This window comes from Misgurnus anguillicaudatus, chromosome 24, assembly GCF_027580225.2.
Source record: "Misgurnus anguillicaudatus chromosome 24, ASM2758022v2, whole genome shotgun sequence".
Classification (NCBI taxonomy): Eukaryota; Metazoa; Chordata; class Actinopteri; order Cypriniformes; family Cobitidae; genus Misgurnus; species Misgurnus anguillicaudatus.
Window position 1 is genome coordinate 5,663,664 of NC_073360.2, and position 23,732 is coordinate 5,687,395.

The 23,732-nt window shown below is 37.6% G+C and overlaps 1 protein-coding gene across 1 annotated transcript; it reads right to left on the bottom strand.

The window, feature by feature from the left end:
- Nucleotides 1–1,219: 1,219 nt before the first annotated feature.
- Nucleotides 1,220–20,054, bottom strand: cul3b (cullin 3b). The gene is made up of 16 exons (XM_073863538.1): nt 19,795–20,054; nt 16,897–17,090; nt 15,155–15,268; nt 14,900–15,060; nt 12,577–12,691; nt 12,056–12,284; nt 9,331–9,476; nt 9,051–9,231; nt 6,987–7,153; nt 6,789–6,896; nt 6,585–6,709; nt 6,392–6,488; nt 6,177–6,308; nt 2,446–2,632; nt 2,215–2,360; nt 1,220–2,131 (listed from the first exon to the last, which is right to left on the bottom strand). The coding sequence occupies exons 1-16, from the start codon at nt 19,859–19,861 to the stop codon at nt 2,000–2,002; spliced, it is 2,301 nt and encodes a 766-aa protein (XP_073719639.1). The 5' UTR covers nt 19,862–20,054; the 3' UTR covers nt 1,220–1,999.
- Between the last annotated feature and the right edge of the window lie 3,678 nt (nt 20,055–23,732).

The following is a 23,732-nucleotide window of genomic DNA, read 5'->3' on the forward strand; positions in this document are numbered from 1 at the left end:
ATTGCATTTCTGTCCCCATGGTGTTCTCCCATAGGTGATGGAAAGTCTTGGCCCATTATCTATTTTTGTTTAACCTACCCTTCGTAAATTAGGTGTGTATTTTGGACAGGCCTCGATTCTTTATCAGCATGTTAATTCTTTCATCATTTTTTATTATTTGAGAAATATAGCAAAATTGAGGCCAATTGTGTACAAAGTAGAGATAGAGATGATTATAAATGCTTTAATTTTCTCCTGCCTTGAATACTGCAGTCATTATTTTTTTAAACTTGTCATAATTCTTCCTCGAAACGATTACAAGGTTCAAAATGCGGCCACCAAACTTTAAACTTAGTCATTAAAGAGATCACATGTAACACCAATTGTAATTGATCAACATTAGCTCCCAAGTAAACTGAATTATCCATTTAAATATTTTGTAATAGTATCGTATATTATAGCGCATTGCATACAACATTATAACTACGGAATCTGAGATCCTCGTAATAGTTCATTCGTAAGTTATTCCACACTCCAGACTGACGACTAAAAGTGACTGTGCCTTTGAGGTTTAGATAATTATTTTCATTTTAAATATTTATTAGTAAATGTTAAAATAAACATACTAAAATTATAAATGCTTACAGTATCGTTGATTGTTGGATCATGTTAGCTAATGTTATCAAAAGGAAATGTTATTTATGCAGTTAGGACCTAATATTAAAGGCGCATTGTGTAACTTTAAGGAGGATTTCTTGACAAAAATGTAATATATTATTAATAACTATATAATCAGTGGTGTATAAAGACCTTACATAATGAACTGTATTGTTTTTATTATCTTAGACTGAGCTGTTTTTATCTACATACACAGTGGTTCCCTTACATGGAAGTTGCCATTTTGCACCGCCATGTTTTTAGAGTAGCCCCAAATGGACAAACGGTTTCGTCACTTTGTTGTCTCGGATGATGCCATGTTTGTCCTGTGGAGGGGCGAGCTGTGGACTGAGCCATTGGTTGCAATTCTACTGCTAAATGCTAGTAAAATCTACACACACTACCTTTAAATCAGCAATAGTAAAGTAATACTTGTATGCATTTAATATTAGGTTTTAACTGCATAAATAATATGTACCTGAATTAGAAACACGTTGTTTTAAATAGTTTCAGTTGAAACGTAGCTTGTCACACCAATAGACACAGTTGTCCGTGCCTAAAACGATCCTTTGTGAGCGAAACAGGCAGTCTGACCCAAAACGGCCAATCCTTTTATTATTTTTGTCTTTTCTACATTTAATGTTGAAAACAAGGCCCTGTACAGTTCACTCCAGCATCGAGTACAATAAGTATTTTACAATTTATACACATTGAAATATTATGCTTCCATTTTTTATAATGCTGAACCCCCTACCAATTCCTGTTTAAACTACATTTAAGGGGCTTTAAAAAAGCTTCAAGTCAACCTCTACAATTGGCCAGGGCAGACATGTTAAAGAAAAACATAAAAAAAAAAACGTTCAACTCATCTTTTTTATAAACTGTGTTACTCTTTGTTGAGTAAAAGCATGCTTTGAATCAAACGCAGTGGCCGAAAGTGTCAGACAACCTGTACAAGCAACAAGGTGCCACAGACACCAACACATTTACATGGACATAAAAACAAGTTTGGGAAGGTAACTCATAATGATATGAATAGCCTTAAGCATCCATCACGTGTTGGCTAATCATCCCCCCTGTACTTTAATTCACAGTTTTGGGATTCTTGGTGGAAAGGCAAGCACACAATACCTTAATTCTCTTATAGAGACTGAGACTTTCTGTGAAAGCCTAGAGTTCAACCTGATACAGTGAAAGGCCTTGTGTGAACAATTCACAATAAATCCAATAGAATTCAACATTTTCCCCCAGTACAAATAAAAAACAAAAAAACTAAAGAAATAAAATAATGTCCAAGTCGGATTTGTGGCAAAGTCCGAAAACTCACACGCTCTTTCATGCCCGATTTCATTTCGCTCTTTGTTCATGCTACATATGTGTACACTTTGCGATCTTCTGGTGTTCTTGCCAAATATTCTCTCTCGATAAGTCCTTCAATACGCTTTTTAATAACAACAGGACTTGGGAGAAAACGAGCCCTTAGCTGCTGAGTGACCTGAAATTAAAAAAGATCAAAAACTGAATGTCCGCACATATATTTCATCATAAATATGTATCATAAAACTGTAGTCTCTGTACCTCTGCTACTAAAACATTGTGCTGCATCCTTTTTCTGGACTTCATGATGCGAACAATGGCTGCCTCGATCTCATGTTTCCTGTCATCATCCACTTTCTGTCGTGTCTCTTTCCTCTCAGGGTCCGATTCTCCCTGTTTGGCCGCAACTGCAGAAAACGACAAACAGACGAGTTTGATTTTACAGCCAAGCAGATGGTTAGGCTCGACTAGGTTTAGACAAAAAGCTGTTACCTGTTTGAATCTTGACTCTGTGCAGTCTGGAAGTGAACTGGTCATTTACAGTGAATACGTGGCCATTTTCGATCTCTTTAGATTTCGGCTCTTTAGTGAGGACGCGCTGCGTTGGCTTTCCACAGGCTAAAGACTGTAGTGCCCGCACGAGCTCTCTCTCTGGGATATCTGTCTCCTGCTGAATCTCCTGTCGTAAAGGAACAAACAGAGGAATGTGTCCAAATACCAAGATTTCGTAAAGTACTTAATTCAGGTCGGGGATAAAAATAAAGCAACATCATTAATATCACCAACACGTTCTCACTTCCAACTTGTCATATACTGACGCTTGGTCAGGATCACTCTGCATCACTTTGTAATGCAAAGGGACATGGAGGGTACCCCATTGCTTTCAATGACAAACCTTTAGGGCCCTATGATACACCCAGTGCAATGCGCGACGCAAGTGTTTTTTGCTAGTTTCAGCCCAGAACAGTTATCATTTTCACTTTCAGCGTCACACTGTTTAAATAGCAAATGCATTTGCACCCATTTGGGTGCCCATGGGCATGCTGGTCTGAAAATGAGGTGTGTTCAGGCACATTGTTGGCGCATTGATATTTTGAGGCAACTGATATAGACTACAACATTGACCAACTAAAACCTGGTCTAAAGTCTAAAGTCAATGGGGCAATATTGTTTTTGTTATTTAAAGAGCGCGTTAGTAATATGCGCCTATAAATGGGACGACAACGCGCGTTTGCTTATTACAATCATGGAGAGCACACAAACGTTAAGGATTAAAATATAAAAGATTATTATTGAGTCTCTTGGACATAAATGAGGATTGATTATTATTGATTATGAGACGTTAGAAGGCATAAAGAGCTGCTTCACCTATATAAACTGGTAAGTAATTTAATGTTTTGCTTTAAAAAATGCAAATATTAAATTTATTTTTATTTTTTTATGCTACCCCACAGATTTATTGTATATGATGACTTTGTACCTCTGGATAAAAAAGAAAAATTTCAATACAAATTAAAACAAAACAATTTTAAGTTTAAAAATTTCGCCATCTAAATAGGAAATCGGCATGGCATGAGCGCAACTGGCTTTTAAAGGGGAAATGGTTTATTGCACGTTACGATCGTAACACACCCATTACTCACTACAAGAATGGGAACAACCCTTTTAGACTGTGCGCTAGGCGCACAAACCAAATTTTCCTGCCGTTAAATTAGCAAAAGTGGATTCAAACACACCCTTTTAGACTGTGCGCTTTAGATCGTTAAAATAGGGCCCTTAGAGTCAATACACAGATGTGATGAGCAAAGGAGTAATACCATCATTATGAAATAATATACTGGGGTATAATTTTAACATTACATTTTTGATACATTAGACAATTTAGTAGGGATGTAACGGTATTATAAATTTCGTGGTATTGCGATAGAAACATTTCCCGGTACCACCGTGGTCACATGATCGGTAAAACGTTAGGTCTTCCGGGCAACACGTGTAGTTCTTTTCCGGCCAAGTGGAGCGAGTGGAGGGACGCGGGAACGTCAATTCCCATAATCCCATGCATGCTACTCTGACACCTCTCTACAAGTGGAGCGGCAATGGCGGAAGCAAAAGAAACACGAATTTTAAATCTGATGTGTCGAAAAAGTTCGCGTTCGCTGTGACAAGAAACGAGAAAGGACAAAATGTGATGGACATTCAAAAAACGAGTGAGTAAATCAGTGAATGAGCAGAGTGTGTATGCCGTTTCGCAATTAGAAGGTTGCAGCCTCCTTAGGTGGCATATGCAGGCTGCATCCGTCATTACACGCCTGGTGTATTTAAGTTAACTGAGTATTACATTCGCAAGTCATAAGCGTGTTACAATAATATACGATTAAATAAGAATAATAGTCAACTTGAAAAATGTTAATATTTTGAAATAAGACGGTCTTTATTACGTATGCAGCCTACAAATGCGACCCATAGAGGCTGCAGACTTCCGATTGGGAAACGCGTCCCTGTATTAAGTGAGCTGACCTCAGCTCTAAGTCCAGCTCCAATAAGCAAGCAATTTTCATTTTTTACTGGGTTGTTTTTGTTTTCAGGAATTGACCCATCTTAAAACCCATCATCTTTTCTTGATTCTACAATCACAACCGTTGCTTTCATAGGAGTACTAAGCATTAGCATTAATTTTAATAATAATAAAAACTAGGTCAATTGAGGGAGTCACTCAATTCTTAAAACCTGACTGATTGGGAGTTGTTTAAAGTCGACAAACTAAACTGAAACTTAATTTTTTTTGTCCTTTTAAGAAAATTGTAAACACTACACTTTGTACATTGTAATGTTCTTGTTTAATAAACAGTTATGGCAGTTTTTCCAAGTCTTCATTTGTTTTTTCCTTCCTGCAAAGTTTCAATAATTACCGTACCGTGGGCATCATACCGAAATACCACCGTACCGTGAATTTTTGATACCGTTACATCCCTACTATTTAGACATGTTACAGTAGCAACAACACTGTTGCATTGTTTCAAAACAGCTTTGCATAAATGATAAAGAAAGACAAAGAAAATATTTCATATAGTCTCAGAAAACCTACATATTCTTCTTTTTAGATCACAAACCTTTTAATTAGTAATATGTGTTGCTGTATAGGGACTTCATTTGGACTAAATGCGATTTTCTCAATATTTAGGTTTTTGCAATCTCAAGTTCCAGATTTTCAAATCCTTGCATCTCAAAAATTTTAAACTTTACGTCTTAGATTACAAATTGAGTAGCTAAGGATTTGTTAAGTTTTATATGATCTCTTAAAATTTCTCCAGCTAATTTCTTTGTTAAGGAGCAGTAAATATTAGTGCTCTGTTTAAAATATCGATACGACAATACACCGTCATGAACTCCTGATGATGCGCGCATCGATACAGATACCTTGCTTATCGATTTCGATGCACGTTTGAAGGTAGCATGACGAATCGCAGTTGATCTGCATGAAAGTACGCATGTGATCTGTGAACAGTTTTGGGTACATTACTCAAAAAGTAATTAATTACTAGTTACTAATTACATTCTAAATCCTATTTAGTAAATGATATAAAGAAAGGCTTGAATAAATCATATAAAAGTACATAAATTATTCTGGTCACATTTTTTAAGGTCTCGTGCGCACACCATCTGCACACCTTGCCATAATAATGTTAATAAACTCTGAACAAAAATGTAATTCAAAATGGTCTTGTATCGTGATGCGTATCATACCGTGGCATTGTATTGGGATACAGTTCGTATCGGGAAATTGTTGGTGACACAGCCCTAGTAAATATACATTACCCATTTAAATAAATTACATTTCGGGTGAATTTGATACAATGACAGTACATTACAGCTAACATTAATTCATAATTAAACACTAAAACCTATCAGCAAAAGTGTATATAATCTGATCAAACCTGGTGACCAGTTTAACATCTAATGATGTCAACAGTTTTCTGTTCTGAATGGTCATAAACTACAGATTTCATTACACTGCTTTGCTATTCGTGTACTCATAAAACATCTGCAGAGTAATCTAGCAACATGAAAAAGTAGATTGCACCATATAAGTTTGCATGGGGAAAATAGCCAGTTGTGTTTAGGAACCAAGTCAAAGCCTCTGAAAACCAGTAATGCCAACGACTATACAAAGAATGAACCCCAGGTTTAGACTTTATGACCCAATATATGTATATGTACTATACCTCAAATGTGGACTTCTCTCTGTTGTTGAAGAGCATGAGTATCGTCATCTGGAATGTGGAAACCTGCAGGATGTGTTTTCTAGCATTAGAGCCTGTAACCATAGCTCCACCCACCATATCTGACCCATCCTCCTGTAGGAAGAAGAACCCAGGATGACGATGATACAACTGGTCCCCATTTGATCTATGATAACTAGTGTTACTAGTGTAGAAACCTTTTTGATTGGCCCATAAAATGTGGCATTGAGGTCCGCAGAGCCCATGTGATGCTGCAACGTGAGCTGCCTGCCGCTGTGCTTGGCCAAATAAAACCTGCAATTATAGACGGGTCACAGGCTGTCAACACAAACATCTAGACAAAACCTCAAGACTAACCACACAAACGAGAAGACAAATTAGAATTAACACCTTCGAAAGACCTCAAACGCATGTCTTGGTGAAGGAGGGATGTTACATTTGGGAGTTGCTGACTGGGTGGGCCAGTATCCTGTTGTTAGGACCCGCACTATGAGATCAACACCACCTAAAGATACCTAATAAATAAGAATATAAAAAAATGAGCACCAAAGAATCAAAACCAGATCATTTGTAGTTCCTCTCGCTTTATTTTACCCCTGTTGTTGTAAGATGCTGGCGAAACTCATCCATGGTTGTGTTAGATATGCTCATGTCCCTGAACATTCCTTCCAGTTTTGATGTGAACTGACAGCCACACTCGGTCTGTGGAACGAGAAACACAACGACATTCGATCAAACAAACATTTGCATTATGAGCAAACTAACCCACCGATATACAGAAGATGTTCTTGCCTTTAGCTTTGAGATCATGTTTTTCTCCGAGTCATCAGAGACGCTCTTGTTGGTTAGAAGTCTTCTGGCCAAGTGCTGTTTGTAGTAGCGCTCAAACACGTCCTTCTCCTGCATAAACCTGAACAGCACCATTGCCTTATCCAAGATGGACTCCACCTCCTGCTCTGTCAACCCTTTATGAATAAAAAACAAGTTAATAAAACAAAAAATTATATTTTTCTTAAATTAATTGAAATAAACAATATTTAACATTACAATTTTTTTCGGGTTTGTCACTGTCATTATTCTGATAATTTTATGCTGCGTGCACACCAGAAGCGAAATTAATTAATTGTGTGAGCAGATTACATTCAAAGTCAATGCAGAGATGCAAATCGACATGATTTCGCGGACGACGCGAACTGGGCGGGGCAATTGCCGAAATATTCAACTGGAGCGGAAAATTCGCATGACGCGAAGTTAAAGAGCCACACAGAACCAAAATCAAAAATGACTTGTATTGCAGTGTGTCATGTAGCTGTCATCAATGTAAACAATGTGCAAAGTAGTTGAACCAAAAAGTGCACGATTAATAAAGTTATTGGCTTCTAAAGTAGGGAGTTGACTCTGAATCGCTGAAACGAGTCGTCATATGGATTGAATCTCCTGCCTGACTTTATCCACGTAATACTAACACTTTGCATAATAATCTCCGTCTACAGCCTTGCCCGTGGGAGAAACGAAAACTATGACCTGCCCACAGCTAGTTAGTGTGTAAACCTTATATCACACTGTGTTGTCAGTTTGTGTTGTTTTTACTACCAAAGGAGTATTTACAAGATATGAAGAATCTGTGGTTAAAATTACTTTTTCAAGGAGGGATATACTAAACGTTTGGCTGTAAAAAATCAGTGGTTAAAATTACTTTTTCACAGAGAAATTTACTAGACGTTTGGCAATGAAAGATGGTTCAGTAACCATTTTATTTGGAACAACATGCGTCTCCTAACCACAACATGTAAGTATGATTTAGCTACATGCTTAAATAAGTGTAAAAATGTTAATGTCTGTCACAGGCGGGTTGGAAACATACATACAGTGGTGCGAGGCGGGCCAAATTTTTCATAAAAGTGGGACCTGCGGGTTGAAAAAAAATCCTGACCTGCGCATCACCAGTACCTATCCAGTATGATAAGAAGGGGGCAGTTGGAAAAATGATCACAGATGCAGTCGCAATGTACATTGCTAAAGATATGGTCCCCATACTGTGGAAATAAAGTTAAAAACTTGTTTTGAACAATTTCTTTGCAATCTGCAGAATGATTTTTCAGTAGGGGGGAAAAATCGATTTAAATCGTAAATCGGATTTTTTGTGAAAAAATCAGGGATTTTTATTTTGGGCCACATCGCCCAGCCCTACTACATACTTGCTTAAATGAGTGTAAAAATGTTAATGTCTGTCTTCGTTTTTATAACCTGGACTAATGATGAATGATGTGTATTGATGTTGTTTTTTAAACTCTTAATATACTGTCAGAGAGTCACGTTAGCAAGCGGCTAGCGCATGTGCACTTACGGTTTTGCTAAGACCCGGTTAGCTTACATAAACAGTAAATCATATTAGCACTAGGTCAATACATGTTGCACTATTGTTGGTCTGTGCCACTGATCTGTGGTCTGTGTGGAGACTCTGTCAGTTGACCAATCAGAGCAGAGTAGGCTACTGAAAGGTGGGGTTTAGGCAGACTGAGTCATTGAACGGCTTCACACGAATCGTTTGGGGATCTCTGAAAAATAGGGTAATTTTAAATGTATATTTTGAGAAAATTACAGTGTTTTTTGACCTTGCGTGCATTTAAACCTGTTGTCCGGGACATATAAACAGTGATGGGACGCTTAAAATTGGCATCTTACTGGCTCTTTAAATCCCGCAAGTAATCTATGTCCATATTTTTTACAGGCTATGGCACAGACTTGAAAATCAGTGCTCAATTTGTGTAGTGTAATCCAGCCCCAAGGTGACTTCTGGTTAGTTAAACGAATAAAAATGTTTCCCCGTGCAAGATTTGGTAAGCAGAAAGCGACTCAACCCTTTAACTCCTTTCTTTAGCTTGTCGTCTATAAACAGTGAGAGATACTCAGGTGAACGGGAGTTGAGGTTCAGAAAGTACTCAAAGTCCCCTGCGATAGTCTGCTTAAACAAGCGGTCGTTATTAAAGGACTCTTGAAGGAAACGATCAAACCGTGACTTCAGATCTAAAAGACCCTAAAAACAAATAAAAAGAGATGAGAAACAAGATTTTAATGTAAAGGGTCTTTCCTCATTTGATGTGATCTCTTTTAGGTGGTTGAGGAGATGTTGTACCTGAATGTAATCGACTGGATTCTTCCCCTCTCCTTCCTCAGACACCAAAGCTTTTCCCTGCTCTCGCAGATAAGAGCTCATACACTCACACATCGTCTTTAGGCCATTTGGCACCCTGCTGAACAACTTGTACATGCAGGCCAGATCTGTGTGCGCACACACCCAAAAAACAGCATTAATGTCATATTACCATAAAGTTTAAAATACGCATTTAAAACAGCAACAGATATGAAATTATGAGAGAGGTGACCTTCAAAACACTGAGAGGTTGGAGGAATAACATTAAGGTTTTGGCAACAACTGGCTACAAATGCAGATAAAAAAGTAGCATTCCAATAAATCCAATAATAATTTTCCCCACACAGTCATAATATGGAAGGAATTGTAGGTCCACATGTCATCAAAAATACACAGATGTGGAGCCTCTATAAAAAAAAGTTTGGAAACACTGCACTGTCCAATTATGTACAGTAGATATGCATCGATTGCAATTTTCTTTACCGAATCAGATTTTTCTGTAGTTGTGTCCTGCCAATACCAATTTTTGCACATTTTAGCACAGATTTTTTGCAGATTTTAGCACAGAGCTACAAACACACCAAAAATTTTACGCCCACGGCCAGCGCATGTTTTCAATTGTTTCCAATGGAAGCTCGCCGGTTTTTTAAATAAGCCAGCAGCTAGCAGTTTCTTCCGCGCTGAAAACCGGCACCCGGCGGTTTTCCACGCTCAGCTCTGAGAGTTGAAAAATATTCAACATTGGGTAAAAAAGCTCCGCTCGTCAATGTCAGTTCTCAGTCATCCAACCACAGTGGAGGAGGGGCGGGACAAGTATAACAACAACCAACTGTCTCACAGCTGACGTATCAGAGCTACCAAAGCGCTTAGCTGAAGAAATCTGGCACTCAGCTGAAAAACAGCTGGCATTCGACGTTGTCCAGGCGTTTTCAGCCTCGTTTAAAAGTTTTGGTGTGCACAACCCCTAAGACCCTGTGGAATCCCTGTGATGAGTCACGTAGAAGAAAACTTGCGAATGAATGAAATATCTTGAAATTTAACTACGGAAAAGTAAAACACGACAACAAAAGCAGTCTTTAGATGCAATGTACGTTATTCACAGCAATAATCTGAATTAAAGGTGCTCTAAGCGAATTCACGCGTTTTAGACCACAAAACATTTTTGTTACATACAGCAAACATCTCCTCACTATCTGCTTGCTGCCTGACCGATGATCAAACTGTAAAAAAATCGCGATCTCTGTAGACAGCCCAGTCACCACAAACTGCAATAAAAACAAAGTGGCCAAACCTACCAACACGAAACATAACAAAGTGTTCCTGACAATAAACGACAAGAAGGATTTGGGGGTGGGGCGTGTTCATGAAAGCACGGAAGAGAGGGGGAGGAGTTAGCTACGCTCCGTTTGTTTGAAAACAGTTCAAACATTAACAGAAAGTGACATCGCACAGATTCGCTTAAAGCGCCTTAAAATCCATCTGAACAAACAAATTAGTACTCCACCCCCTACATGACATCATCAACTATATTGTTGAACCAACATAGTTTAAACAACGAACATTACTATGTTTTCGGGAAACAGTCGTGAAAAGCTAGTTCATCGTAAAGTACATCGTCCTATGGTGGTTCAGCAGCGATTTATATCGTTGTTTGAGGCACCCCTGAGCAGAGCCCTGCAAACGAGCAGGTGAACTGGTAGAATAATATCAATTAGGGATGCTCCGATCAATGCTGATCTCCACTAATAATACGTTCCAGATCACTATTCTGAATCGGACAGCCGATCTTATTACAGCTATTTCATGTACTGCGGCTTTTGATCAGTAAGTCCTTATCGATCTAAAATCACTGTTAGTTTGAGTCGTTTATAACATGCATTTGAAAAAGCAACCCTCGTCAAACATAATTATTAAACATATTCTTTATTATCATGAAAATACCTGAAAAGGTTTGAACAACAGAAATATAAATATATCCTTCAGCCATTTCATGGAGCTGCGTGTCATCACAGCTGCGTGTGTATTGTTCTTCGTCTACAGCGCATTTTGAGTTTCTGCACGAGAGCGCCCCCTGGCTTTTGGATGTAGCGGCATTTCACCGTAATTCATTGAGAAACATAGCAAGCATGATCGGCCGATCGATCGGAGCATCCCTAATATCAATGTGTCATTTGCGGATGCAGGGCGGGAATTAATATAGGCATGGGAGTAAAAGGCACATTCTTTATGTAAAACGGATCACGTTTCCGGGTACGGAATTAAATTATTTACCGGTCCGTCTGATCATGCGTAAAATCGTCCAATTCCAGTCTCTGGCCGGTCGATCGATACATCTCTAATGTACAGGTCATTATATCTTACCTTTGAAGTCTTGTGGATAGTTTTGCAAAACAAGAAACTAGTGTTGGGCAAGGTCCTCAAAAAGGTATCTAGCTAAAATGCAACTGACCTAATATGGTGCCTTATTAGATACATGGCTCTTTTTAAGCATGTTAATGGCTAACAAACACCCCAACAACTAAAAAAAAAAACTCAGGGAAACAATGGGATCTTTCCTCTTTCAGTCCATTGGCCCTAAACAGCTTATTACAATATAGCAGATTACATGACAAAAGGTTTAAAACAACCTTTCATTTGGTACTGATTACTATACCACAGATGATAAACACTTAAACATACAACTTCACATTAAATCTGAATAGCGCACCTTCTGTCTTTCCATTCTTGAGCATGTGCACCAGGCCGGAGTTCTCCATCTCTACAATGGTCTTCATGTGTTTGGAGATGAGCTCTCTCTCCACCACCTTTACAATCGGCTCCTCCGTGGATTTATCCAGGCAATGTATCACACGTTCAATCTCCTCGTTTATTCGAGCCTCCACTTTCTTTATGTATACACTCGCACTGTTCTCAGCCAAAAACTTCTGACTCTCCATCTGATAATGTAAAACATGACAACAAATTAATAAAGTTGAATTAAATGGAAAACAAAAAATGTATTTTAAAATCAATAGTTTAACATAAAAGGATATATGCGTGTGAAAATATTTCATGTCATTTTAAAACACTGAATAACAGGATTTGGGGCAACAGTTCATTTTTGGTTAAACTTCTTTTAATTTATGATGAAATGTTCTCTCTGTTATGGTCTCATTTTGATTATACCAAGTGAAGTGTTTAATACTAATATTGTCAAGTTTATAATTCAAGTAAATCAGCTTTACAAACCTGGAAAAACTCTGCAGACATTTCTAAGAATGGGGCCTCAAAGTCCTCTTCGTAAACTGAACGTCCCTCCAAGCCCAAAATCATCAGCATCTGGCAAGCGTTACGGATTGCTCCTCTACATCAAGATAAAAAAAGATTTAACAATCCTTACTAAGGAACAGGAACAGTTAAATTATAAAAAATAACTATTCAGTTAAGCTTACTAATAGATGATGACTGAATTTCCGTATTATGCATTATCACCTACAGTTAAAGGGATAGTTCACCCCAATTTATTTAATTACCCCAGTCATTATTTACTCACCCTTAATCTGTTACAAATTTCTTTGTTCTGCTAAACGCAAATGAAGATATTTGTAACGAAGCAGGAAACAGGAGCACCACTGACTTCCATAGTAGGCAAAAAAAAAATACTATTATGGAAGGTGAGTGTCACTTCTAAGCGACAAAATTTTCATTTTTAGGTGACCTATCTCTTTTACTGTCAAACGTTTGCATACGTCTTAGGCAAATACATTTAAACTCTTAGTAAAGTACTTCAATAAAAAAAATATTAAAATATTCAAGCACAAAACTAGGCAAGATACTCAATTCAGTATTTTAACACTGTTCAAGAAGCACAACACTTCCATAGCTTTATCTTAAATGGCGTGCAAATACAGAATCAAGTTGCCTTTTTAATTTTTTTTGCAATGAAACAGACAAAGCACTCGTATTGGTGTTTATCCAAAGTGACTTATAGTGCACTACAAGGTATACAATTTCTCATTATGCGTGTTCCCTGGGTTTGAACCCACAACCAATTACACAGCTAATGCAACGCTCTACCATTGAGCTACAGGATAACACTGAACACGCTCGGATACGCACCAAAAAATCAGTTTGAGATCGCCAAAGCAATCCGACACAAGAGAATAACAAACCAGGCTGTATATGATGGCTAATAATGTATACTGCATGAAAATATTGTCTGACAAACATATTTCAAAACAACTTTTTGTTTGGCTAAATAGTTGTTCATTGGTAAAAAGGTTTTTACTATGACATTACAATATTTCATTCAGTATAAATGCCTTTTTCTAATTTTATCTAATTGCATAAAATTTTAAAATATAACAAAAAGATACATACTCTCTGTAAAGATATATTAGACAGTCTGATTGGTGGATTTTATGAGTTGCAATTCCTACAATGCTTTGATGAAAAAGCTTAATAAGGGGCGCTTCACATTTCATTTGTAAAACCACTCAGAAAACACGCTGCTTTCATCTTTCTTTTTTAAGTGCTTGGGCGCTCCACAACGTCTGCTGTTGACGTTGTGATGAGCACCCACTGGCGGAAAAAGAAATCGGCGTGTATGAACACACACGTTTGTTAGGAAATGAATATCTGATTCTCGTATACATTTTTATATTTCAAAATATATGTTTGCATTATATATATATATATATATATATATATATATATAAGCCTTTATGAATCAATTTGCACGCCTCTAACACGTTTAAAAGCAATGTGTATGTCCGTGTATTATCTGAGATGACTGAAATACTAACTCAAGAGTAAAAGCATATATCCGTGTTGTATTTCACTTCTTATTTTTATTCTTATTCATATGTGCATTTAAAATGAAATGTTTTCTCATTTTACATTACTTTCGATCTGATTATTTTATGTTGGGTGCTGTATTGTCTTCAGAAGAACAGATAAGGGAATGTCTCAATCTCAAGGTTTTTAAAAGGCAATGTGTTTTAAAGCAGTACATTTCCACTGTCTGCTTGATATAAAAAAAACTGCTGAATCTTAGATTATTCAATAAACTCAAGTTATTTCACCATCATTTTGTCTCCTGTGTGCTATTGGTCTGATCCATAATTATATCTGCCTGAGTACAAGTGTTAACGCACATCAGAATTGACTGTGTTTGAGAAATGCATAAAACTCATTTACCTGACAAAGAGATCTAGTGCAAGAACTAGTAAACTACAGTGCAGTTTTTTTTTACTAATTTATGACAAGCTACTGGATTGGTGGACAAAAACAGAAGCTGATTTACTCTAAGGGCAGCTGGCAACACTGTCACGACCCAACCTTCTGCCTAGGCCCTGAAATTTCTTGCGTGCCAGGGAGCAGGAAAAACTTTGTTTGCTTCAGAAAGAAAAGCTGCATGTTCAAGTGAACATTGTGTACAGCTTATACACATCAAATGTGCCGTTTGTGTGTACATAGGATACAAAACCTATACAGTTTGATGCCAATGGTACTTGATACACTACACTACAGCACAGCAAACCGTGTATGTTAAAAGAAAATAGACACCCACCTGTCCACCACCTCGCCTTTCCTCTCACGGGCAATCATGTCAAGTAAGGTCTGTCTAAGATGGTCTCGTATGCAACCATATCGAACCACCTGGTCTCTAAAGATGATGAGACCGAGATTATAGACGTTCTCTACATTATTTTGCTGTACATACACCCGATCCTAAGAAAAGAGGGGTAGAAAATGAGTGAAAGCTGACACAACCATCAATCAAACAATTTTTTTTAACAAAATCAAAACAACACTAAGGACCCACCATGTACATCAAGATGTCTCTGATCATCACCATAGCGGTCTGATGGTCATTCCAGGCTTGATTCAGTGTTTGCAAAAAGTTGTTATTCAGAGAGTTCAGTACATCCTCTCGTACCTTTGAGGGGACAACAAAATTCAGTAAACCCTGCTTCATATCAAGCCAGCAAAGAGGATGAATTAACACCTGCAATACATCCCACCTAGACATGTGCCGGTGTTCGGTAATGCATCACAACAGTAAAAGTGTGTGGTAGTTAGGGCTGCACGATTAATCGCATGCAATTATCTTGCGCATCTTATCAGTAAAGCCGGTTCTGTGATTGGTACTAAATCACCATCACCTGCTTTCAGATGGAGCGGCATTTACTACAAAGAGCTAGCCTGGGTTTCCCATGCTGCCTTGGGCTCAAATTTATTAACTCTGCAAATCTAGTATGGAAACCATGGTCCAAATTTTCGCCTGAAATAGGGAACCAATCACAGAACGGGAAGGGGGCAGCAAGACGATGTCTATGCGACACACCGATTGGCTATGAGCTACGTACAGACGCATTTGATAGACATTCGTAGCACTCAATAAAAGTTATAGGGAAGCAATCACAGAATGGGAAGGGGGCAGCAAGACGATGATGACGTCTATGCGACACATCGATTGGCTATGAACTACGTACAGACGCATTTGATAGACATTCAAATCACCCAATAAATGGCATAGGGAAGCAATCACAGAATGGGGAGGGGGCAGCAAGACGATGACGACGTCTATGCTACACACCGATTGGCTATGAGCTACGTACGGACGCATTTGATAGACATTCGTAGCGCCCAATAAACGGCTCTGGGCATTCGTAACCCACGCCTCAAATACGAGAAAATGAACATGTGGTTCACAGACCGCGACTCATGAGACTGGTCCGGTGTTAGCCAGGCTAACAAAGAGCCGTAGTTCACCGACAAGCTAGGCAATATCACGTTCATAATCACAGGCGATTCATCCGCGATTATGAACATGATATTGCCCATCTTGTCGATGAACTACGGCTTTGTAGTAAATGCCACAATGCAGCTGACTATATTTTAAATAAGAGGGATAGTTTGTCTCTGCTAGCTTGAAACGCATAAAACTTAACAAATACATAAGGATTACTACTTTGTGTTTGGACTGCGCAGCTGCTTATGACGAACTGGATTTATAACACAAAACGAAATGACACAAACAGAATGTGTGCCACGAATAGTTTTCGAATTACCTCGATTATCTTGTTTTTGCAATCGAATGGTGCAAAAATCGAAATTGAAAAACGATTAGTTGCACAGCCCTTCAATAAAATTGTCTCTTGTCACACTGTGCTGTTTTTAAAGGTCTATTTAGCTATATTAGCTTGCTATAAAAAAAAACATAAATTACAGTGCCATTGTTTTGCTGACACTGACCTGTAATTATTTATAAAATAAGTGATGTGTCAGTAAATAATGTTCATTTAAATATCAAGCCATGATTGTGAGGTTACATGTGTATTTGTCTGTGTTTTGATTACACTATTGTACTGCAAAAGTGAGTACGAATGGGCAACTTTAGCAACTTGTTTTTGTGATGCAATTCAACACTGTGATAATAAAAGCTTCATCAATTACAGCAACATGAATACTTAATACCAGCACATGCCTAAACACATAGTACGGTTCATGAACTGTTCTTCATCTACACTCAAATTTTTGTTCTCTCTGACCAAAGGCGCTTACTTTATTGATGAGATGTTCAGTAACCACTTCCCTCAGGCCTGTGTAGAGCTTCTCTCCATGTTTGTGCAGTACCATGGTGTAGGCATTCCTGTAGAGCTCCTCAAAGCTCAACCCACTGTTGTTCTTCCTCTGGATCTCCTGGATGGCATTTTTCAAGAGGTCCCAGATGTTGTTGACATATTTCTCATCCATGGTCATCTAAGAGAAAATTAAGGTGAGGAATGATTAAAAAAAAAAACACCATATTGTTTCCATCCTTGTTATTCAACAGCACTGCTTCTGTGTCAGTTCTCTGAACGAATCAGGAAAACACTTAACCTACAGGTCACTAAATATATGTATGTGACCCTGTCTGTGAAATCCAGACTAAAGTCTCATGATCTAATGATGAAGCATCAAAGTTTGATTTCCAACTCTGTCATTGGCTACGTTTACAAGTTGACCAATTATGCTATTATTTCTAATAATCAGAGTAAGGTAAGGTAAGGTAGGTAGGTCGGTCAATAGATTTTATATTTACATAAAAAAGTAAATAAATAAATAAAAACACCATAAAATATGTATGGTTGTATTTATATAGCCTACTAATAATAATTAGACATAATACACACACAAATATATTACGCAAACACAACTTTTTTTGTATGCGATTAATCTTTTGACTACCGAGCCTCTAAGGTGACATTGGAGCAAAAAAATCAAAAGTTTAGTTTCATGTGCTCACGTGAAACCTTCATATGCAGAATTTTTTTTAAAGTTTAGTTTGGATGCTCATGTAAAACTTTCGTTTCGTTTTGAAACGCGAAAGTTTCACGTGAGCACGCGATAGTTTTCAGGCGCATGCGAAACTAAACGTTATTTAATTTTGCTCCATGTCCCCTTAGGGTAGGGCTGCACGATAAATCGCATACGATACCACGCGCAGCCCTACCTTAGGGGCTCCGTATTTGAAAGTCCAACTTAATCGCATTATTTTTTATCAAAGTATTGTGTTTACATGAGGTAAAGTATAATCAAAATATTGCCAAAATCCCATTATAATCACATTATGAGGGTGCATGTAAACAAGGTCAATGATATCAAGGTTATATTTTAACAGAATGCTCTTTAAGTAGACACATGTTAATCACAAAAAGTAAATCACAAAAAATAAAAATTTTGACAACATTTTTAACAGTTTTCACAGAGTGGGTTACATATCACAACAATGAATTAACGGTTGCGTTTTTATAATGGCACTTTTTTAACCACATGAGGGTTAATTACAGTAAAAAAGTGGTGTGAAGCTTTATGGCTGTCAAATGTTAGTGAGACATACAAATGAAGTGATAAACTACATCAGTTGTTACACTGCTAGGACATGTGAAAACTTGATCAAAGAAAGTATTGAGGAAATGGCTCAAAAATGCATCTGTAGATGCACATGTTATCTCATGCAATGATATTTATACATGGTGGTACATTAAAGTATGTACCACAAAGGATGTAATAATTCAAATGCTGCCACACAGAAGCCTTTGCTAACAAGACATAAACCACAAAATGTTGAGAATAACAACAGACCATCACGTACAAACACTGAGTGCGTTTACATGAGGATATCTATTAAAAATCTGCTTTTTATAGAAACCTGTTTACATGCAAACACTATGCAAATAACAGCGTTAACATGAGATTTGGAGATTTGTCAGGTTTCCGCAGGCAGTGACGTCACCGCCTATAGTACGTCTAGTCATTTAAAAAGCCGGCGGGAATCACTTTAAAGCTATACTGTTGTATCTCTTCTCATGTCTGCAGAACCTGTAACACGAACTTATATTTTCAGAGTTTATTTGCCAACTGCACTAGTTGAGTGCGGACTTTTACGCATTGCTTTACGCTTACTTCCGTTTGTGACGTTTAACTTTCACATGCGGAGACATGCGCACATGAACAAAACTGCGAGAAAGCCGGTTAATGTGTTTACATGTAAGAAGAAATCGGGGTAATGAGCAAAAAACTAACTGTGTCGGTCGTTTTTGGCTAACTTACGCTGTTTATGGGCTTTCCCGATAACAGAAAACCGTTTACGTGTTTACATGATCCCACGTCTTATCAGTTTATTAAGCATAATCAAGGTAACACTGTGGATGTAAACGCACTCAATGTTTCTATCAAGCGTTACCACTCTCTTACATTTATATCTTCTCCAGTCGTTTCATTTTTATATTCACTGAGTGAGTTGTCACCGTCCATAACCAATGAACGATTGTGAAATATCAATTAATTATAAAGAATAAACAGAAACCAACAGACATATTTTTAAATAAATCTGCTGTTACTGTCGGGTTCTACGTGCTTCATGGACGTCGTTTTACACAAACCACGTGTGACGTCACACACAAACACGCTCCTGCCATGTGTGACGTAAAACATGCATACAGCAAACGTAAAGTCAAGACAGACAATTAAACTCCCACAGGCGTTATTTCTAGAATCCACAATAAAGGTTTCCGTGTTAACTATGTCAATTTGGTTCAGGCCGTTTGATTGAAAGCAAAATTAGCATTTATTGTTGATAATACATGCTATTTATTTAGAGGAAACTCTACACTGTCTGTGCGATAACAAAACCACGCATTTTTATGTTTTTACTTAATTCTATAAACGAGTTAGGCGTCTAACAAGCTCGTTGACCTGACTTATTATAAACTTGGCCCAAAACCACAAGCAACTATGCTTGTCACTACACCACTAAATTAAACTATGATGAAACATGATGGTTATTTGATTATGCTTAAGTTTTACAAGCACAGAGAGTACACGCAAAAAGATTTGTCCACGCAGGCCTGTCACTTTAAATCCCCGGTGCTCGAGTGACGAACTCGCCGGCTCTGAGCGTCTATCCGCCGCTCATACTCATAGGAAAGGCTCGTATCCTCATCTTGGTGTCTTTCTTAGTGCCGCCTTTACTTAGATTTGACATGTCTGACTTATTCCCCGCCGTAGCCTCCTTTCACATGAAAGTCTTCTCTGGGAAAAGACGGGGAACACCGAGGCACAGCTGAGCCTCCACTTCAGCGTAACGAGTCTCACTCTTCGGGTTTGTTGACAAGCAGCTTTGCGCACAACAACTCGGGCTCCACACAGAGATGGCGGACGTGCAAATCCCGCGGCCTCTCAACACTGAGGTAAATCACGCGAGACCTTGGATTTAAGAATCACATACAAAATATAAACTATGGTAAATGATCGTTTAATATAGTAATCTATTAATATTTTGAACACTTTAATTATTAAATGTATTACCCATTAGGTTCTAAATGTTTAAAGTTATTTTAGCTATTATTTCCTGAGATGAATCCCGACTCAGAAAATTATCTTCCACTAGGGGGCGCTGACGGCACAGAAAGCAGAATCCTCCATTTATATTTAAATGTTTTTAAGGTTTCAATGGGACACACAGGTACACTAGAAGTATAATTCCTTATAGTATATTAATTCCAGAAATGGTGTATAGTAGGCAAAGCAAAGCAAGGCAAGGCAAGTTTATTTGTGTAGAACATTTAATACACAGAGGTCATTCAAAGTGCTTTTGTAATATGTGAATAGAAATATGCAATACAAAAAGCTACATTCATAAATACATCCAGACTAGATGTAGCGCAGTAATTGAATCCTTTAGTGTGTTTTTTCTGCTCTTAAAATTTATGGCTGCCCACAGAACTGTTCATGGGAAATTTATGAGATTTGGCACACAGATACAGTAGAGGACAGTCTGAAAAGTTACGAAAACAAATTTGGACTTTATGCTCATAACTTTTGACATGAAAGTTCAAGGCTGGAAACCTCTGAATCCTTGGATGTTTCGATAATGTCATTTTGAATTTTTCAAATGTATTCAATTTTTAATGACATTTGATAAATGGCATTCAGAGCCACTCATAAAAGAAAGTTATTGAATTTGTGTTTAAAAAATTGTTTCATTCAGCATGATGCTTCATCATCACAGTCATGAACTGTGGGGCATGCGCACAGTTTTGTCACAGTGCCACCTTCTGGTCCAGAGAAATGAAAAATGGCTATAACTATTGCAAACTGTGGTCAAAAAAGTTTTGTTAGATTCCTTGAATCGAAAAATAGCCAGGGTTTCTTGTCGTTTTCTCTGAAAATGCTGTATTTTATAAACACATTTGCTTTACAACTGTAATCAAAAGGAAACACAAATAAAAATACTTTCTTACTTATTATTTTTGTCTTGTTTTTAGTACAAATATCTAAAAATTCTCAAATCAAGATGCATTGATTTTGCTTGTTTTATAAATTTTTTGCATACTTTTGTAATTAAAAGCTTCCTGTGCAGACATCATGACACATGATGAAATTAAAACATAATGCAAATCCATAATACCACTATGACTTCTACTAGAATTACTAATGATGTTGTATGCAAGATGTTTCCATTAAATAAATAGCTTATTGGAAACTAAAAAAATCTAATAATTTACTCACCCTTTATGCCTTCACAGATGTATAACACAATTTAGTAATGTTATATTAAAATGCCATCATGTTATCATCTTAAATGGGAGTCAACAGTCAACTCCAAAAGTTTTAAGTGTTTACTTTGAATATTTTATATTTACTTTCATTGTTTATTGTAAAGGAAACATATTTCCAAATGAAACACAGGAAAGAGGCCAATCGTTCGAGACCAATATTAATTAACATGAATTAATATTTATAAATGCTGTAAAAGTGTTAGTTTATGTTAATTTAAGCATTTTTATATTCATATGCTGTATTTGTTACTGTTAATTAATGCACATAAGCTAACGTGAACAAGTGTATTAACTTACATTAACAAAGTAAAAATGTATAAATTATGTGATAATATAGCTCATTCTTAGTTTATGTTGGCTAATGCATTTACGAATGTTAACAAATACAATCATATTGTAAAGTATTAGCAATGTTTCTTAACTGATATCCAGCAAACCCCACTGGCAGATATCTTTACCTGTTTTAAGCATAAACTTGCTTGATTAAAAAATAAACTGTGTAATATTGAATTCATTTTTTCCATTACACCACGGTAAGATTTCATGAATGAAGATTACATAAAATTTATTTTATAAGTAGAATGGCTAATATTGTTAATGACTGAACAGGACAGAAGAGGATTATTTCCCCCAGAGGGCGCTTGGCGCCTATAAACAGAAAGGAGAAGAGAAGTAACAAGAATTACAATGAACGCAATTTAGTCAAGAAAAAACTATATAAAACTTCTGCTGCTGTAGGAGAAACTATAACATAAGGCTGTATGAAATCAATCTCGTCTGTGATTCGCTCACACGCTCAGCTTTACTCACTTTATTTTTGAACACGGAAGTAAGTGATATGACGTATTTCCCTTTTTGTGCAAGATATCCATTTCAATAGACGGCTGGTAGAAAACAGTGTCGTGAGAGCACGCACAAAACAAGCTTAAAACAGTTATGGTAAATATTTACTACACTTTCCATGTATAACCCAGTGGGAGAATGAAATGAAGAAGTCGCCTGATACATCATAAGATATAAAAAAATTTGTGTTGTTGCTGTGACGGGTAACTTAAGCACAGAGGCATATCAGTACCTGTAAGTGGGAAAGTCAGTTTAGTGTTTGTACTTTAAATAGACCAATAGTTTGTGTTTTAACCTTTTCAGCCATATGTTTGAAACGGCAATTTTTAATTGACTTGTTTGAGTTTTTACGGTAACACCTCAGGCTTATCATGTGAATGTGATAGACACAGTAGAGGAGATGGAGATTGAATGCAGTTCTGTACTTCAACATTAAGATCTTCCTGTCTGGCCCTTACAACCCAGCATTTGCCTCCTTCGACCCTGAGTCCCTCATGCAATCGTTGTGCTAGTTCAACCTCATATAATCTAGACACAGTAGAGGAGATGGAGATTGAATGCAGTTCTGAACCTCAACATTAATCTCTTCCTGTCTGGCCCTTACAACCCAGCATTTGCCTCCTCAGACCCCGAGTCCCTCATGCAATCGTTGTGCTAGTTCAACCTCATTTAATCCAGACACAGTAAAGGAGATGGAGATTGAATACAGTTCTTCATCTCAACATTCACCTCCTCCTGTCTGGCCCTTACCAACCCAGCATTTGGCTCCTTAGACCCCGAGTCCCTCATGCAATCGTTGTGCTAGTTCAACCTCATATAATCCAGACACAGTAGAGGAGATGGAGATTAAATACAGTTCTTCATCTCAAAATTCACCTCCTCATGTCTGGCACTTACCAACCCAGCATTTGGCTCCTCAGACCCTGAGTCCCTCATGCAATCTTTGAGCTACTTCAACCTCATATAATCCAGACACAGTAGAGGAGATGGAGATTGAATGCAGTTCTGTACCTCAACATTAATCTCTTCCTGTCTGGCCCTTACCTACCCAGCATTTGCCTCCTCAGACCCTGACTCCCTCACGCAATCGTTGTGCTACTTCAACATCATATTTAAATAATTCAGACACAGTAAAGGAGATGGAGATTGAATGCAGTTCTGTACCTCAACATTCACCTCCTCCTGTCTGGCCCTTACCAATCCAGCGTTTGCCTCCTTAGACCCTGAGTCCCTCATGCAATCGTTGTGCTAGTTCAACCTCATATAATCCAAACACAGTAGAGGAGATGGAGATTGAATACAGTTCTTCATCTCAACATTCACCTCCTCCTGTCTGGCCCTTATCAACCCAACATTTGGCTCCTTAGACCCCGAGTCCCTCATGCAATCGTTGTGCTAGTTCAACCTCATTTAATCCAGACACAGTAGAGGAGATAGAGATTGAATATAGTT